The sequence below is a fragment of the Hevea brasiliensis genome, chromosome 13, assembly GCF_030052815.1.
Source record: "Hevea brasiliensis isolate MT/VB/25A 57/8 chromosome 13, ASM3005281v1, whole genome shotgun sequence".
Taxonomy (NCBI): domain Eukaryota; kingdom Viridiplantae; phylum Streptophyta; class Magnoliopsida; order Malpighiales; family Euphorbiaceae; genus Hevea; species Hevea brasiliensis.
The window spans coordinates 82,253,291-82,273,769 of NC_079505.1; the positions used below are offsets into that span (position 1 = coordinate 82,253,291).

Here is a 20,479-nt window from a genome sequence, read left to right on the forward strand (position 1 = left end):
ATTTACTAAATTTTTTAATTAATTACATATTTATGAAACTTTGGGAGCAACAAATTATCGGGATCTTTTTATTCATATTTTTCATATTCAGTATTATTAAATCCATGATAGTGATCTCTTCATGTACTTATTTAAATTTAAAATGTATTACTAATATCTGTGCCCAAGTAACCTATGACAGACTATAAAGACAGATACACAGGAGTATACTAGTTAAACATCCATATGTCTAACATGTATACATCTGTCATGTCAGGCACAAGGCCAATGGGCATACATGCAGCCAGAAATAAAATTAGGCACAATGGCCAACGGGCAGGCATAAAGCCTGAAGAACAATCATATCAGACATATGTTGTTTGTCAATGGTCATTCCTATGGACAGTACTGCAATCTGTAGTCTATAGTTGGTATACCAATCGATCCATGCTATATAAATAAGTCTAGATGTACTTTGGGCAAATTAAATATTTCTAATTACTTATGATCTTATCATTTCATGTCATGCACTATTAGTGCTTTATAGTAGTTTCATGTTAATTTATAGTAGGAAAATAGGTTCGCCTTTCATTTTCATGGAACTTATGCATTTAGCAATTCATATAGGTAATTTACATGTCATGTATCACATAATATCTTGAACCTTTCTTTAGGTCCAAATTTAGTATCTTATCTTCTCCTAGCAATTTGGCCAAGATGTGTCCGCTGTTTGGCTAAACTTCCTTCATGGAAGTTGTCTCTCTATGTTTTGTCTTTGTTTTGCTTTTTGAATCATGTCATTTGGAGTTTTAGAACTCAAGTTATGGTCAAATAACCAAAACTGGTTCTTTAACTCATTCAAGTTCCAGAACCAGGCAGATTCTGAAGTTAATATTTTCATAATTATTTGTACATGTTACAACCACTTTTACGCCTAATGTTCTCCATAGAAGTTGTTACCTTATGTCTTATGATTACTTATAATTTTGAATTACAATTTTTCAGGTCTTGTAGAATTAATTATAGCAAATTAACTGGCCTAAACTCAGGTACCCTGTGTCTACAGGATTCCAAGTTCAGGTCAGTGGCTTTGACTCTCATTTTAGGGTTCTTACACTTAAATTTTGAGAATAGTTTCTAAATCAAAGTTGAAGCCCTATCTCTTAGGTTTCCAGAACAGTTTGGCTCATCCCATTTGGGATTTTCTAGTAAAAGTTATCATATAAATTCTATTATAGGGTCAGGTGGTAGTTAAGGTAAATTCCAGGATTTGGTGTACTAACTTGTTCTAACAATTTAACTTAGTTCCCTTGGGTTCTGGGTTCTGGTTAAAACATCAATATTGTAGATCTATGTCTTATAAAAATTTTAGCATTGGTTTCATTGCATTTTCAATTTTTTAGACCAAGTTATGGCTTTTTTCCCAAAACTGAACGGGTGAGCCTAAGTCCAATAAATTTTGGGCAGATTGGTTCTAGACAGTTTTATTAATCTAACTTTTACTAACAATTTGACTTGGTTAGAGACAGATCTGGGTTCTATGTTCTCCCTTAAAAATGTGCTCTTATGTCTAACCTATCCAATGGTTCAAAAACCAGGTCATTCTGACATTCCTAGTGTGAGTTATGGCCATTTGAACATCTACTGTTCATTTGGTCATTTTTCCAGGTCCAAATTACGATTACCCAAATTCAAGTCAATTTTAGGCTAGGTTAGGGACAATTTTTGGTTATGATTTCTTCATGAAAAATGGGGCATTATGACCCTAGTTTCATCTCCAATTGACCTTATACCAATTGGAGCAACAAAACTCTATTTATGATTCAAAAACCTCACTGGACTCATAAATCCGAATTTGCTGCAAGAGAAATTGCACTCCCAATTTCAATTCCTCTAACTCCCAAACTTTATTTGACATACATGAAACTTCTAATAGTCAACAACCAATCTCAACATCATCAATTTCATGTCATATACAAAATTCCCAAAGGTTAGGGCAAAACCCTTGCTCCAATTTCTAAATTTTTATGCAAACACATGCTAATCAACTCATTTATCACATATGCTCATCAATATCACTAATAAACAAAATTAATTTCATCAAAATCATCAAGCCTCCAATTCTCATCATGGCTGCCGAATTTTAGCTTTTTCATACCCCCATCATTTTCTTTTAATTTCAAGAAATTTCAACTCAATTCAATGAGCTAACAATGCTTAAGGAAGGAAAAAGGTTATATATTGCACTAACTTTGCTTGTGTCCAATTCCAAGCTCTCAAAACTTCAAATTTTCTACTCCTTTTTGCTACTAGTAGACTCCCCAAGGTATAAAATTAAGTTTTAATGAAGGGACTAGGAATTTTTGTGGAGAAAATTGATGAGAGTTGAAGCTTGGAAGGAAGAGCAACAATGGAGATTTTGAAGTGTGTGGTTCGGCCATGAAGGGGAGAAGAAGAAGATTTGGTCAATTTGACTCCTTTTTCCCTTCTTTTTTATCCTTTAATAACCCTTGTAAATTTTCCATTGGCTAATAATTTAAATGTTGTCATTATGACATCATGCCCATGCAATATATATTTTATTTCATTTTATTTTCTCTTCTTTTCCCATTTCTATTATATAATTCATAATTTAATTTATTTGGTGTGTTTTAATCTCCCTTATTTTAATTAACATTTAGGTCAAAATTTAACTCTGGGGTTGAAATGACCAAAATACCTTTCATTAGGCTCATTGGGTTATTTTTGATCTGTACCGATAAATAAATTCCTTGGCATTTATAATGTCATTTATGTCTCATAAAACCTTCCTTTTAATCCAAAATGTTTATTTCATAGGATTCCTCACAAGTCTTGGGTCAACAACTGTCTTCGCAGTCGCTTCCTAGTACGGTCACCCATCGCTGTGACCCCGGCTCGTTTAACCGAGTTGCACTTTGCTTGTTTTATTTTTCCTTGATTTTTCTTAGTTTTATTCAGTCAATTTATGCCTCCTCACTTTAGTTTGAGTGTAGTTCCAGACATTTTAGTTGTCCAGACAGACATTAGTCGTCGAAATAGTAGAATGTACGAACTACCTAAAGTGATGGCGTTACAATTGAGCCCGACTTAGGTTGGACGTGCGTAAAGCTCCTTTGAAAGACAAGAAAATACATCCCACATCGGAATGGGAGGACAAGGTAATGATATATAAAATGGGGGAACTAATCACTAGAGGCGCCTTTTAGTGGAATGGCCTGGAGAGTTGGAAGAATTCTAGGGTTAAGCATGCTCGCTTGAGAGAAATCCTAGGATGGGTGACCTCCTGGAAAGTTCTCCATTCCACCTATGGGACAAAACCGTGAGGCTTATGGCCAAAGCGGACAATTCCTCTAGTGGTTGGAGCCTGACTATTACAATTGGTATCAGAGCCGGACACTCCCTAAGTACGGTGTGAGAGCGAGGACACTCGAAGCTTAAGGGGTGAGGAGCCCAGCTTAGGCTAGATGTGGCGTAAAGCTCCTTTGAAAGACAAGGAAACACGTCCCACATCGGAATAGGAGGACAAGGTAATGATATATAAAATGGGAGAACAAATCACTAGAGGCACCTTTTGGTGGAATGGCCTAGAGAGTTGGAAGAACTCCAGGGTTAAGCGTGCTCGCTTGAGAGAAATCCTAGGATAGGTGACCTCCTGGGAAGTTCTCTATTCCACCTATGGGACAAGATCGTGAGGCTTATAGCCAAAGCGGACAATTCCTCTAGTGGTTGGAGCCTGACCGTTACAGATATAAGTTCCTGACATAATAGTCAGATCAAGAAAGAGAGTAGCATTAAAGAATAAAATAGTTAAGTTCTACTTTGGGTAAGATAAAAAAGACGAATTAAAGAGCAAATCGAATAGCCAAAAATAGGACAAAGTTAGGAAGATCAAAGTGTGATATAAGGTATATATAGTGCCATCCTAAGCAAGGTAAATAGGATAAACTGAAAGGCAATATTAAAAACCTACAACGAGGGTACATGAGTGAGGATAGCTATCAAGATATAGAATCCAAAAGTGTAGGACTTAGAGCAGGTCATGGTTCAGGCAGTGTCAGGAGCCAAAACATGGGGTTCAGAGTTACAGGATATGGATCAAACTCTGTCTATTCCTGTTTCCAAGATGGAGTAGGTAGCAATGGGATAAGTCCATTTAGACTTCTAACAGTGTGAGGAAAGTTAGTTGAGGGATGCAACTAGAGCAGGCAAAAGTTATAGGATGTGCAATGGTGTCTTGAATTGTCCTATCAGGCAAAGGAGTGAATTAATAAGTGGTAAGTTAAATAAAAGTAAACCAAATGGTTCAAATAGACATGACGAACAAAAAGGATGGTGAAAAATGGCACATAGGCTTAGGACTTGAGTAGAGGTGGTGAGATAGCAATTATGGGGTCTGCGATGAAGGATTAGGTAAGCATTTTTAGTATGACTAATATGTAACACCCCTATATGCATAGCTTGGTATATTTCACTGTTCTGGTGATCGATGTCGGTTCGGACAATTAAGAGAATTAGAACCATGTTAAGACACCTAAAAAAGCCCTGAATGAAAATAAATAGTGTCAACTAGAAGGTTAAGTATAAATAAGAAAAACAAAGCATAAAAAGTTAAATGAGTCGAGGGTCACAGTGATAGGTGACCTTACTGTGAAGTGACTGCGAGGTCAGTCTTAACCCTGATTTTGAACCAGAAATTGTGACGCCGCGGTCCTAAGGACTATTGCGAACCTAGTGGAAAAGAAAAAATCACAGAAAAGATCTGATAAGTAGGTCAAATAATTAGGTCAGGGATCCGGTAGAAATATCGAATTAATTGCAAATCGGATCAGACCGGCGAAGGAAAAATTGGTCAATTCACCCCTAGAGGTAACTCCTGACTTAACTATCCAATAAAATCGGAGAAACGAAAATTTCGGAATATAAAATTTATTTAAAGAAGAATGGAAAAATAAAGGAAAAAGAAAAAGAAAAGAAAAATGAAAATGACATCACTCATATGACCTCACAAATGATGTCATAATTAGATTTTACTTAAATAAAATTTGACAGTGTCAATTTAAGACATAAAAACCAAAAATTAGAAAAAAAAACAAATTTGTTATTTTCTTCCCACAACCCTTGCCGTCTCCACTCTCCTCCCTCTCTCTTTAAAACCTCCATTAAAATACTCCATCAAAGCTTGATCTCAAGCTTTTAATCCATACATTTAACCCTAATTTCCCCAAAAATTCCCCATAAACCTTCCTAATTCCACTAGAAAAAAAGATTGAAGAAACAAAGTAAGGAAAAAAAGTGAAGATTTGGAGAATTAGAAATCAAAGTTGCGGTTAGTAAGTAAACTTGAATTTTGTTGTTTAATCTCTATGTTTTTAGTTAAGTTAACTTAGAATTTAACTTAAATTCAAACAAAAACCATTATGGGGGACTAAATGGAAAATTCGGCCAGCAAAATAGGGAAATGAAATTGCAAGAATTTAATGGAATTGAAGTGTTAATTTAGTTGAATTAAGCATGTAAACAAGATCTATGCACTTTAATTTCATTAGATTACACAATTGAGGAATTAGGGTTCTTAAGCTTCTTGAAATTAGGAGAAAAATTAAAGAAAATGGTCAATTGATGCAAATGACCTTAATTGAGATTAGAAATGGTCACTTGGGACCAATTGTGATGTGTTGGAATTAGTAGAATTGAAAAGCAATTCGGATTGGTTAGGGTTCCAATCTGGTAGCTTGACCTAGGTCCCTTTCAGGGACCAAAACTAAAATTTTACCAATCCAATTGATATGAGGCCAATTAGGAATGAAATTAAATACATAATGACACATTTTTCATTAAGAAACCATGCTCAGAAAATGACATTTAGATAGTAAACAATTAGGTTAAATCCAGATAATGTGCACTACCACTATACAAAAATGACTAAATGAACAGTATTTGTTCATTTGCCTATAAAATGGTCTAGGCAGGTCCAAATGACTTGATTTTTATGGAATTGGAAAGGTATGACATAGCACTACAACTTTTATGATGAACACTAACCCAAATTCTGCCCATAACCAAGTCATTTTGCCACCCAAAGTTAGTTGTTCAAAACTGCCAGAACCTAAACAAGCCTAGAATTCTGGGTTAAGAACCAATCTGGCCAGCTTTATTCAAATGACCATATCTTAGGCTACAAAACTCCAAATGGAGTGATTCAAAAAAGAAATTAAAGATAAGACAATAAGGAACAACTTTTATGAAGGACGCTTAGCCAAATTCTCACAGTAACCAGACTAATGGAACAGTGCAAAATAGGGCATAAAAACTGAAAATTTGAAATTGTCATTAAAAGATCTAAAAAATTAAAGGGGCAACCAAAACCAACAAATTAGGCACCAAAATTTGGTATGTGGGTATAATTGGAATTCACATACCTATTAAGCATGAGAAAGTTAATATTTTGATTTGAATAATACCATGAATAGTAACCCCGAAATGCAAATTTTTAAGAATATGATTTTAAGCATATTAATATTAGAATTAAGTAGACATAAATTTATTTATTGGTTTTATTATAAGTTGTGATACTGAAACACTGTAAATTGTGTGTTTCAGTTGAGAAGAATATGGAGAAAGAAAAGAAAACATTGAGTCAAGGCCTTGAGGTGACTCGCACGAGGTTGTGCACAACATAGAATTTTTTTGTAAATTTTCTTTGGCAAATTGTTTTGAATGAAAAAATTGTGACTTATTTGTATTGGAAATTGTGATTTAATGGGACAATATGCTTTGACCTAAATTGTTGAAAAATTTTGTGGTATCTGATGAATTGCAAATAAATGTTTAGAAAATTATTAAGATAGTTTTGAAACCACAGTGTTATGACCATATATCTGAATGCCACATTAGCATTACTAGTGGGAGGAAATAGTTTTGAATTCTCTCTCTGGCTGAAGTGTTGAGGTGTGTGCCAGTAGAGGAAGAAATTTGAATGGGCACCCATAGTTTGAGCTAGCTAGCCTTGGTATGCCTCATAAGCCTCTGGCTATTGAGATGAACACTATATTGATGGCATGATATGACTATGTATTTTTATAAAGTTTGTTTTGTGACTTCTGAAACAGAAATACTTTGATGAAAATTTAAAATTGTGTTTTGTATCTATTTACTGACTTCATCATTATAATTGGGTATTTGTGATTTAATTATGTATAAAGGAGTATTTTTAGTATGTTGTGCATCACTGAGTCATTGTACTCAGTGTTGGCTTTTTATTACTGTCGCAGGTAGAGAGGCTAGTAAAGCAGCTGAGTGAGCTGCCGATGATCATAGTACTACCTTTAGATCTTTTGTCGAGTATTACATTATACCCTTATTGTATATATTTATTTTGATGTAAATGACTGTATGTACATTGTAAATTGGTCTTGAGCAGTTTATATAGAAATTGTAATAATATTATTTTTAGATTTTTTACTGTAAATTTATACTGATGAATGTAAATTAATTTTTCTTTAATGGAATGTGAATGAAATTATTTAGCATTATTTTTGAAGATATTTGAATTGAGAATTGCTTTGAATTGTAGAGCTGGGGAAAATTGTGTTGATTTGAGTTATGATGGTGGTTGATTTTGATGAAGTGAAATACTTGGAAGTGTTTTCTACAGGTCAAAATTTTTAGTTTTTCTCAATTACTGCCGGCACTCTGCCGAAATTTTTTCAAAATTTGCGAAAAAATAAAAATGGTCAAAAATTTTACCTAACTTTTAAACTTCAATTAAATGTTTTTAATACTTGCTAGAAGTACTCACCACTTTCAAAAAGTAAGAAAATTGTTTAAAAATCCCTTATAGTATATTTAGTAGGTTATCGGTAGACAAAGTTGATAATTCATTAGGTATACTACGGGATCATATTATGCTTTACAGAGGGGTAAGGTGTGATATGTTTTAGTGGTATTAGAGTAAATTTTTAAAGTATGTTTTGACTTGTGAATTTGTATATTTTCTTTGATAAGTACAACTACTCAATGTCCTTATTTGATACATACAGTGCATTGTATTATAAATATGAACTAACAGAGGGAAATCTCCTTGTGTTATTTGTCCAGAAGATATCCTACCCCCGATTTAAAATGGAAGAAGGAGACCGCTCAGTTGAGCAATCTATAGAGGCTGAGGCACAAGAGGAACCCCCAGCTCTTCAAAATGTCAGTGGTTTAGTGGCACCAGCCCCACAAATGCCGCAGTTTCCTGCACAATTTGCTCAGCAGATGGCTGCGATGTTCCAACAGATGGCTAGAAGTATGCCTGCTCAAGCTCCACTTCAGACACCGGTGGTGCAAGCTCAGGCTCCAGCCAGATAATATGATAAACTACTGAAGTTTGGGGCTACAGAGTTTAAGGGTATAGTGGACCCTTTGGAGGCAGAACAGTGGTTAGAGAGAATGGATAGAGTGTTCAAGAAGCTGCACTGCACAAATGAATTGAAATTTGAGTATTCAGTGTCATTGCTGCAAGGGAATGCGTATGATTGGTGGAAAATCATCCCCCATAGCTTGTTGGAACCCCCAGTACTGACATGGGATCACTTCATCAGAGAGTTCAGACAAAAGTATGTCCCCGATGCCTATGTGGTTCAGAAGCTGCAAGAGTTCTTAAGTCTGAAGCAAGGAAACAGAACAGTGACAGAATATGAAAGGGAGTTCTCCTGCTTGAGTCACTATGCAGGGAGTCTTCTTTCTACCAGCAGAGAAAGATGTAAGAGGTTTGAAACTGGCTTGAAGTCCAGTCTGAGGATGCAAGTGGTTGGATTTAGACATAATAACTTCCCTGAACTTATTTCTCAAGCACTTGAATTAGAAAGAATTAAGTCAGAAGGGGCACCATTGAAAGAGAAAACAGAGAAGACAGAGAAATCAGAAAAAGAGAAAAGTGAAAAATCAGCAGATCAAAGTTACAGTGGCAATACTGAAAAAAGAAAGAAATTTGGGGGATCAAGCAGAGGTGGAAGGTATTGTAGGGGTAGATTTTCTGGGCAGAAACCCCCTTGGTCTGGTCAGCAGACGACTAGGAGTTCTCACCCTCCCTGCCCTTGTGAGACATGTGGCAAGACCCATGGTGGGATATGTTACTGGGCTACAGGAGCCTGTTTTAACTGCGGGGGTATAGGGCATCTAGCTAAAGATTGTACCAATGCTTGTAGATTTGGGCCACCTCCTACTACTACAGAAGGATCTATTCAGAGTTCTACTACTAGAGGTTCACAACCAGTTAGCAGAGGTAGAGGCAGAGGTTGGGACAGCACTTCAGGCAGTCAGGGTACAGTAAACCAGTCAGAACAAGATAGTGCTCCGACTAGAGTCTACACGATGAGACAGAGGGAAGAAGCTGAAACTTCTGACATTGTGGCCGATACCTTCTCTATCTCTAATCAAGATGTATTTGTGTTGTTTGATTCGGGTTCTATCCACTCCTATGTTAGTGCTAGTATTGTTAGTTTCCTTGATGTTCTGTGTGCCAGAATGGATTTTGAGGTACTAGTAACAAGTTCGTTAGGACAAAAGGTCAGAGTTAACATAATGTATAGAGATTTTCCTTTGGTGATCCAAGGACATGTTTTTCTGTCAGATCTGATTGAAATGCCCTTCAGAGATTATGATATCATCTTGGGCATGGATTGGTTAGCCAGGCATCATGCAATGATTGACTGTAAATTGAAGACAGTTACTTTTGGTCTCCCTTTGTACGGCGATGTGATAATACACAGGGAGAGGCAGTTATTGCCATCAAACATCATTTTGGCTGCATTAGCCAGAAAGATGATCAGAAAAGGGTGTGAAGCATACTTAGCACATGTGATAGACACCCAAGTGGGGAGTCCAACATTGAGACATCCCCACAGTATGTGACTTTTCGGATGTGTTCCCTGATGAGTTGCCAAGATTACCTCTGGAAAGAGAGGTGTAGTTTGAGATTGATGTTATACCTGGTGCGGACCCAATCTCCATAACACCATACAGAATGACACCAACAGAATTGAAAGTGCAGTTGCAAGAATTGCTTGACAAGGGCTTTATTCACCCTAGTGTGTCACCTTGGGGAGTGCCAGTGCTGTTTGTTAAGAAGAAAGATGGCACTCTCCATTTATGTATTGATTACCGGCAGTTGAATAAGGTGACAATAAAGAACAGATATCCATTGCCCCGCATTGATGACGTGTTTAATCAGTTAAGGGGTACAGTTGTGTTCTCCAAAATTAACCTGAGATCGGGCTATTATCAGCTAAAAGTGCAAGAGCAAAGTATCCCAAAAACTGCCTTTAGAACTCGATATGGCTATTATGAGTTCTTAGTCATGCCATTCGGGTTAACTTATGCTTCAGCTGCATTTATAGATCTGATGAACACTATATTCAGACCATACCTTGATCAGTTTGTGGTGGTATTCATTGATGATATATTGGTCTACTCGAGGAGTGCAGAGGAGCATGATAGACATCTGCGGATTATACTGCAGACCTTAAGGGAGAAATAGCTATACGCCAAATTATCGAAGTGTGAATTTTGGCTGAAGAAAATATCTTTCTTGGGGCACATAGTATCTGCAGAAGGCATTAAGGTAGATTCTAGCAAGATTGAAGCTATCCTTAATTGGAAGCCACCCAGGAATGTCATAGAAATTCGCAGTTTTCTGAGTTTAGCTAGATACTATCATCGATTTGTGAAGGGGTTCCCTATGTTAGCTTCTCCACTGACCAAGCTACTTCGGAAAGATGTGAAATTTCAGTGGACGAATAAATGCCAGCAGAGTTTTGATGAGTTGAAGAGATGTTTGACAGAAGCTTTAGTCCTGACTTTACCTACCCCAGGTAAAGAATACACAGTTTATAGTGATGCTTCTCACAATGGGTTAGGCTGTGTACTGATGCAAGATCGGAATGTTATTGCACATGCATCACGCCAGCTGAAACCGCATGAGAGGAATTATCCAACACATGACTTAGAGCTTGCAGCTATTGTATTTGCTCTTAAGATCTGCAGACACTACTTATATAGGGAAAAGTGCTACATCTACACAGATCATAAGAGTTTGAAGTATTTGGGTACTCAGAAGGAGTTGAATTTGAGACGGAGGAGATGGTTAGAACTGATTAAAGACTATGATTGTCTGATGAACTATCAGCTAGAGAAAGCTAATGTGGTGGCTGACGCCTTAAGTCGCAAGACTATGGCAAGTCTAAGAGTTTCTCTTTTGTCTATGGTACATGAGTTGAGAGCATTACATGCCAGCTTAGAGATTAATGATGAGGGGCAGATAGTAGTTGCATGGCATGTACAGTTAGTGTTGATTGATCAGATCAGAATAGCTGCTCAAAATGATGAAAGATATCAAAAACTACTGGAAGAAGTCCGGCAACTGTGAGAGATGATGGTCTACTGCTACACCAGGGCGGAATGTGCGTTCCTAATGACATTGTGTTATCCCAAAGAAAGTGACCAAGACGGGGGTGAATTGGACACTTTAGACAATTTTTCAGTCCTTGCTCAAGACTTAATAAAAAATTGAGGCTTTGCACTTCTATGTATATGTATAACTCTGTTCCTAGGATGTAATTTAAGTAATCAATCAAGTTATGCACAAATACTAGCTCATACACAAAATAATTACTTGATATCAAGTGTATTTTCTCACATATAATTCAAAGTTTGCAATATTAGCTCAATAAAACAAATTCTCAACACATTCAATATATAATCAGAAAATCAAAGTGCTGAAAATTAAAGAGTTAAGGGAAGAAGAGAATCAAACACAATGTTTATAGTGGTTCAGCTCTCTTGGCCTACATCCACTCTTCCCAAAGTCCTACTTTGAGAGTCACTCCACTATTTGATCTTTTCAACAGGCAAGATTCAAAGCCTTTACAATATCAACAAGCTTCCCAGGTGCTTGAGGACCTTTACAACGTCTTTGCTTCCCACAAAAGACCACAAGCTTCACAAAGTGCTTGAAAACCTCCCACAAGCTTCACAAGGTGCTTGAAAACCTTCCACAAGTGTGTCCTCACACTTACACAACCTTAAATAGGTTTTGGTGTAGAAGAAATCACTCTTAATAACTCTCAAATACAGAATTTAATGCTAGAAGATTGAGAGAGAAGATTTGCCACTCAAGCTCAAGAGTAATTGAATGAAAGCTTTAAAAACCACAATAAATTCACTATGAATAAGAACACTTTCATTAGTTAGAATTGTAGTAAATGATGCCTTTTATAGGTGCTTTTCATTGCCAAAAATGTCTGCTAGAGAGTGTGTCCAACGACTCTTTAATTTTCAAAAAACTAGCCGTTATTGCTTAGAAAATCGTGCAGCAGAGTTGAGTCAGGTCAGGTCATAAAAATAGTTAACTAAAATTTTTACCGGTTAACTAGTTTTGTAAGATAGAGAATTTTAGACATCAAAACTAGTTAACTAATTTTTGCAACGGGTTAACTAATTTCGCTACTGCCTGACTTAAAAATTGAAATTTTGAGTTTTTGAAGAAAGGTTGTAAAAATTATTTTGACCATTCAAAAACCTTAGGAGTGATATAAAAACACTTTCTAAACCCTTGAATCTAAAAACAAAATTGATTTTAGGTCTCAAATGGCATAAATTCTCCAATCTAGTATAATGGACCTAAGAGCTTAATTTCTATCATATTTCTTCATGGACTTTGATTCGTCTTGTATTATACAAGATGATAAACTCCTTTTATATCAGCCATGTCAATAGAATAGTCCTTCCATCAATGTCTTTGCATATCATGACCTATAAAATCACTTCAAATACTTATGCACAAAAGGTTAATGTATATTTCATTAAGTTTTGTTATCATCAAAATCAAGCTCATTTTAGCTTACAGGGCCTACAATCTCCCCCTTTTTGATGATTTCAAAACTTAATGAATCTATGAAGATCATAAAAATTCAATTGTATAACTATCTACATATGTCATGTATGCAAGAACTTGCTTTTAGACAAGCTCCCCCTATATGTATGCACATAATCATTAAGAATGTTGAGAAGCTATAAAATAGCTCCCCCTTAATCTGATATTCAAAGCATCTTGAAGATAATAACATGTTAAGCAATTTCCAAGATTAATTCATCCAAGATCAATTCAATCATCATACATAAGATATATCAACCATAAGTCAATCATAAAGGATCATCAACATATCTTCAATAACTTTCCAAAATAAGTCCAAAATATCTACATCAGAATGTGAACCATATAACCACTGATCAAAATTAGTTAACTAAAAATGTACCCAGTTAACTAAAAACATTCTGTCAGTTAAAAAATTTCCTTATCTTCTCCAGATTTCTCCCCCTTTTTGACATCAACAAAAGGATAGGCTTTCTCCTATTTTCTCCCTTGTTTAAAAAACAAAAAGACACAACTTTGAAAGTCAGAAAGCATATTTCAAAAAATCTCAAGATTTTTCTTTGTTGCTAAGAATTCTGCCACTTCTCCTAAGGTGAGTGGGATCAACAAGTTTGGCTTGTTTCTTCTTCTTTGGGGGTTCTTTTTCAGTTATGGGTACTTGGATTTTTGGAGGAATAGGTAGAATTGATTTTCTAGCTTGTGTTTTGGTTCTTCTAGGTCCGTATTGCATGGGTAAAGAGATGGTTGATTCAGGTACTGGTTGAGAGGCAGTAGGAACAATGTTTAGGTCTTGTGACTGCTCTTCCTTCTCCTTTTCTTGTCTTGAACCATTTCTGCCTTCACTTTTTCCATTGTCACTGCTGCTGTTGCTTGTAGTATGAGATGAGGAGGATTCTCTTGATGTCTCGTTGGCAGGTTCTTGTTCTGTTTCTGATGCCTCTTCTGCTGATTTTTCCTTCTCATCATTTTTCTCTATTTCTTCAACCTCAGCTAGCTTACTTTCTTCTTGTACCTTTTCAGCAGCTTCTACATGCTCCTCTTCTTCTTCTTCCACTTCAGAAATTTTTACGCCACTTGGTCCAGTAGCCTTTGCATTGCTAGGACCAGCAGTGCCCTGTGGGTAGCTTCCAAAATCTCCAAACTTTCCAAAAGATTCACCAAACAGCATTTGAGCCATCTTCTTCATGAACCACTCTTGTCTATCCAATCTATTAATCAACATATCCATCTTTGCATTGTGTTTAGCCATAATTCCCTTCTGCAATTCATGAGATTTTTCTAAAATATTCAAGGTCAGTCCACTCATTTCTTTTATTTCCTTCATCATGTCCAGATTTGCTTTACTGATTTTCACAAAATCTGACATTTTCAGCTTCATTTTCTCTTTCTTTTTAGAGCTTTCCCCTTCATCTATCTTAGAATTATTTTCTTTCCACTTGCTTAGTGGGATGTCCGATTCTGTTTTAGAATCTGATTCTGATTCAGATTCAATCTCAATCTCAGTCTCTTCTTCTTGCTTTTTGTCTTCTTTCTTACTCCTTTTTCTACCATCATCAGCCTTGAATATCTCCTTAATGGGGATAGGATTGCTAAACTTCTTTTCTTTGCTCAAATGAACTCCCATAGCTTAAAATATAAGAGTCAAAGGCATAGCATATGGCAACCTTCTATGCTTACTAGACTTAGCAATCACTTTAAAAATCAAAAATGGCAAATTAAATCTGATTTTGTTAACCAAGTGCCACATAATGCATAAGTCAAGGCTATTTGCATATGAGTGACTACCACTCCTAGGATTGAGCAAATATCGAATGAAGGATTGTAGAATCCTAAATTTTTGAGGCACTAAACTGATATTGGTCATTTCATTTTCAGGTGTACCCTCCGGAAAAATTGATAATTGAAATGCCTTCTCATCATATCCATCAAGCTTCCTAGAATCTTTGAAGGTTCCAATCCTATTTCCATCATTTGGTAGGTTTAAAACAGAGGCTAAGAAATCAACATCAATAATCTGACTTTTCTTCTTAACTCTCACACTAAAACTTTCTTCTTTCATACTTCCATAAAATTCTTGAATCAAATAAGGATAATAATATACATTCAACTCAGAAAATTCCATCCAGCCTTGAAAAGTAAATAATTCTTCAAATTCATAAGGCAAGTCAGAAAATGAATCCCATTTAATGTACCTTGGCTAAAAAATATTTTGTTGCACAAAAGGTTTCGAAGCAGGGGTCTTTTCCATTTTCTTCTTTTTCGTAGAGGGCTCTGACCCAGCAATACCTTTTCCCTTTCTTTTTCTTGCTCGTTCTGCCACTGTCTCTGTTTCGTCATTACTGTTCTCAACTTCAGTTCCTTCTTCTCTTTCTTTTTCGGAACTAGCAGCAGCTTTCATAGCATCACCCATGAATTTTCAAGGTTTGGTAGACACTTGTTTTACCCTTGCCATCGATTCTTGAAAAATTTCAGTGAGAAGTAACGGGTTGAGAAGGAACGGGATTTTACCGTTTAGGGATTTTGAGAAGGAAAATTGGGGATTTCTGGTTTTGAGAGAAATTTGAGGTTTCTAAGAGAGTGGAGAATCAACTTGCAGCAGAGAAATGAGGGAGTTTTAGATTGACTGAAGTGATATGCAGCAGTTACAAAAAAAATTTTTCAAATTTTGAAATTGTGTACAATTTTTCATGGAGAACCGGGAATCCCTTTTTGCCAAAACCCAATTTTACCCTTTGAAGACATAAAAAGAGCATAACTATGGTCAGGGGTATATTTGTCAAAATAAATTACAAAGAGAGCGAAATACCCGTTAGAAATAAAGTAATTTTAAATCAGGCGCGTTTTATCACATGTACACAGAGACAAAATTAGTTAACTAATTTTGAAACCCAGTTGGCTAAATATTATACAGGTATAAAACTAGACAACTGCAGTGAGAAAGTAGTTAACTAAAAACACATGTACGCAGAATATAGTACTAACAACATATTTAACCAATTTATGCACCAAATTCATATCAAATGCAATAAATATCATTCAATAGCTTCACTCATGCCAAGTTCTCTTCTAATCCTACAAAAGTTTTCCTCATTTAGTGGTTTTGTAAAAATATCTGTAAGTTGTTGTTCTGTAGGAACAAACTCTAACTTAATGTCACTGTTTTGATCATGATCTCTAATAAAGTGATGTCTAATTTCTATGTGCTTTGATCTAGAGTGTTGGAATGGATTTTTAGTTAGGTTGATGGCACTAGTATTATCACACCTTATAGGAACATGATCAACCTTTATACCAAAATCTTCTAATTGTTGCTTCATCCATAGAATTTGAGCAACACAACTTCCTGCAAAGAATGTATTACCTTGTGATGAAAGAGCTACAGAAGTTTGTTTCTTACTATGCCAAGACACTAAGGCATGACCTAGAAATTGGCAAGTACCTGAAGTACTCTTTCTATCCAATCTACTTCCAGCAAAGTCAGAATCACTATATCCAACTAGATCAAATGTGTCACATTTAGGATACCATAAACCAATTGAGTGTGTGCTAATGAGGTATTTGAAAATTCTTTTAACAGCAATTAAATGAGATTCCTTAGGACATGATTGAAACCGAGCACACAAACACACACTAAAATGAATGTTAGGTCTAGATGCAGTTAAATATAAAAGTGAGCCAATCATGCCTCTAAATAGCTTTTGATCAACATCTTTACCTTTTTCATCCTTTTCCAACTTGACGGTGGAGCTCATAGGAGTTCCAATACTCTTCAAATCATCCATCTTGAATTTCTTTAGCATATCTTTGATGTACTTGGATTGATTAATGAAGATGCCACCATTGAGTTGCAAAGTATTTTCGAAGTTGAGCTCTTGTCATCATCTTTTCTGAAGGGCTATCAATTATGTCCTCCTTTGGATGATTTCTATGATATCTCCATTCTTGAGGTAGGTCATCATGATGTGGTTCATCAATTTGGAGTTCTTCAATATTGGGCAATACTTCTTGATCACCTTCTTGATCTTTCTCATTAGCATCTTTATTGTTAATATCATTCCCAAATGCACTTTGGGGCTCAATAGGTTGACTTTGTTGCTTTTGAGTCTCATCCTTCTTTCTTCCAAAAATTTCACCTAGTTCATCATCATCACAAACAATCTTTCTTTCCAAGAAGTTGTTAGTTTCATCAAATATAACATGAATGGTTTCCTCAACTAACAAAGTTCTCCTATTAAAGACTCGATAAGCTTTGCTATGCATTGAATATCCTAGAAAAATACCTTCATCTGATTTTACATCAAACTTTTTGAGATTATCTTTCTTATTGTTCAAAATATAACACTTACAACCAAATGCACGAAAGTAAGAAATGTTAGGCTTCCTCCCTTTCCATAATTCATAAGAGGTTTTCTTTAAGAGTGGCCTAATCATTGCTCTATTCAAGATATAGCAAGGAGTGTTTATGGCTTCTGCCCAAAAATATTTTGGAAGACTATGTTCACTAAGCATTGTTCTTGCCATTTCTTGTAAAGTTCTATTTTTCCTCTCTACAACTCCATTTTGTTGTGGGGTTCTAGGAGCTGAAAAGTTATGAAAAATGCCATTGTTTGAACAAAATTCATCAAAAGATTGGTTTTCAAACTCTCTCCCATGATCACTTCTAATGGAGGAAATGGCTAAGCCTTTTTCACTTTGTACTTTCTTACAAAAAGATATAAATATACTAAAAGTTTCATCCTTATGTGCAAGAAAATATGTCCATGTATACCTAGTGTAATCATCTACTATGACCAAGGTATACGCTTTACCACCAAGAATAATAGGTGTAATAGGACCAAACAAATCAAGATGTAACAACTCAAGAGGTCTAGATGTTGAAATAACATTCTTTGATTTGAAAGAAACTTTGGTTTGTTTCCCAAGAGAACAAGGCTTGCAAACATGGTCTTTTTCAAAGTTAATTTTTGGCAAACCTTTAACAAGATCATATCTTAAAAGTTTTGAAAGCACATGCATACTAGCATGACCAAGTCTTCTATGCCACAACCAACTATCTTCTTCAAGAGATACAAGGCATCTTTCATTTCCATTTTCAATAATATTCAAATCAAGCAAATGTACATTTTCACTTCTAGGTGCAATGAATAATGTATGATCATTATGCAAACTTCTAATCTCACAATGTATAGAATTAAAAGTAACTTTGTAACCTTTATCACATAATTGACTTACACTAAGGAGATTGAATTTCAAACCTTCAACTAATGCGACATCCTTTATGCTTGGATTTTTCCCAATAGAGCCACTTCCAATGATGTAAGCTTTGCCTTTGTCCCCAAATCTCACATGTCCACCACTTTTCAAGGTGAGGTTTGACAATTTTTCTTTGTCTCCAGTCATGTGTCTTGAACAAGCACTATCAACATATCATTGTTCACACTCTTGCTTGCTTCTAAGACATACCTGAAATTTATTGACTATTTCTTAGGTACCCAAGCAAGTTTGGGTCCTTGAGAGTTAGAGACATTAGGAATTGTTCCTTTAGGCACCCATATCCTTTTTACTTTTAAGGAACCTTTCCTTATGGGACAATGACTAACCATATGACCATTTTGGTTGCAGTAAAAGCAAATGACATTTGATAATGAATGAGATGAAGCTTTTACAAAGAAATTTTTGTATTTTCCATAGTGCATGAATCCATCATAACCAAGACCAGATTTTTGATTTGATAATCTTTGAGAACCAATTAACGTATCAAGAATTTGTGTGCCATTTGTGAATTTAGCTAAATCATTGGTCAAAGATTCCACCTTAGTTTCTAAAATCCTGTTTTTCTCAATGAGTTTTCCACAAGCAATTTTTGAATCTTCTAACTCCTTATTCAGCTCATCAAACAAGAGCATTTGATTTTTATAAAATTTATTTTCTTGTACAACAATGCTCATAGAATCATTTTCAGCTCTTAAGGAAGCAATTTCTTTATTTAAAGCAGAATATTTTTTCTTATAAACTTTGTATTCTTCATATAATTTGGCAAATGCTTCTTCATAATCCTCAATACTAAGAGAGTCAGAATTATTTACCTCAGTGTTGATTTTTCTTTGTTGGGAACTTTCTGGTTTATCCTCTTCTAGAGCCATGAGACAAATGTGTGCAACCTCCTTGTCACTAGAGTTATCACTTGAGGAATCATCACTATCCATCCTGCCAGCAACTAAGGCTTTCTTGCTCTTGTCTTTTGAATTCTTCCTTTTCAGTTTAGGACAATTTGGCTTGATGTGACCAGGTTTGTTGCATTCAAAGCATTTAATCTCACTTTGATCTTTGCTTGTTTCACCTTTGGGAGAATATTTCTTCAAGAATTTCTTATATTTTGAACCTCCCTTTTTGAATGCTTTCTTGAATCTTCTTGTAATCATGGCAAGATCATCTTCATCACTTGAACTATTGGAACTGTCACTTGAGGGCACCTTAAAAGCTATAGTTTTCCTTAATTCATCCTCTTGGCTTGACTTTAAGGCAATTCCTCTCTTTTTCTTTTCATCATCTACATTGCTCTTGCTCTTGTCATAAAGCATTTCATGAGCAATAAGAGAACCAATCAGCTCATCATAAGTGAATTTGGAGAAATCTTTGGTGTCAAAGATCACCGTAACTTTTGTTTCCCATGATTTAGGTAGTGACCTCTATTCTTTATTGACTAACAATTCTTGATGAATTCTTTTCAAGAGCTTTGAGAACATTCACGGTCGATAAATCTTGTGCTCATTTAAAATGGTTTCTCCAGTTTCATCTCAAATAGTTCATATTCCCGAACAAGCCTATTTGCTTTTGATTCCTTCACTTGATTAGTCCCTTCATATGTGACTTCAAGTTTATCCCACACTTCTTTTGCAGATGCACAACCTGAAATACGATTATACTCAGTTGCATCAAGTGCACAATGAAGAATGTTTAAAGCTTTAGCATTTGAAGAAACTTTCTTCCAATCAAGTTCATTATATTCATCTTCTAGTTTTTCTCTATAACCATCAGCATGCAATTCTAATGGAATTTCAGGACCTTTAACAATTCTTTGCCATGCTTCAATATCAACAGATTGAATAAAATTTCTCATCCTCACTTTCCAAAAAGAATAATTAGAACCATTAAACAAAGGTGGTCTAGTGATAGAGAGTCCTTCAGCTAAAGGTGCAGGGATACCAGCTGTGTTAGATGTGCCAGGCATTATAGGATCTTTCTAAGGTGTTTAAACCTCAAGCAAGAGAGACAAGCTCTGATACCAATTTGTTGTCCCAAAGAAAGTGACCAAGAGGGGGGTGAATTGGACACTTTAGACAATTTTTCAGTCCTTGCTCAAGACTTAATGAAAAATTGAGGCTTTGCACTTCTATGTATATGTATAACTCTGTTCCTAGGATGTAATTTAAGTAATCAATCAAGTTATGCACAAATACTAGCTCATACACAAAATAATTACTTGATATCAAGTGTATTTTCTCACATATAATTCAAAGTTTGCAATATTAGCTCAATAAAACAAATTCTCAACACATTCAA

The 20,479-nt window shown here is 35.5% G+C and overlaps 1 protein-coding gene across 1 annotated transcript; it reads right to left on the minus strand.

Moving 5' to 3' along the window:
* Positions 1-13,463: 13,463 nt before the first annotated feature.
* Positions 13,464-15,326, minus strand: LOC131172215 (uncharacterized). The gene is made up of 3 exons (XM_058133163.1): positions 15,203-15,326; positions 14,798-15,043; positions 13,464-14,542 (listed from the first exon to the last, which is right to left on the minus strand). Exons 1-3 carry the CDS (start codon positions 15,324-15,326, stop codon positions 13,464-13,466), a joined length of 1,449 nt encoding a protein of 482 aa, XP_057989146.1.
* Positions 15,327-20,479: the final 5,153 nt, after the last annotated feature.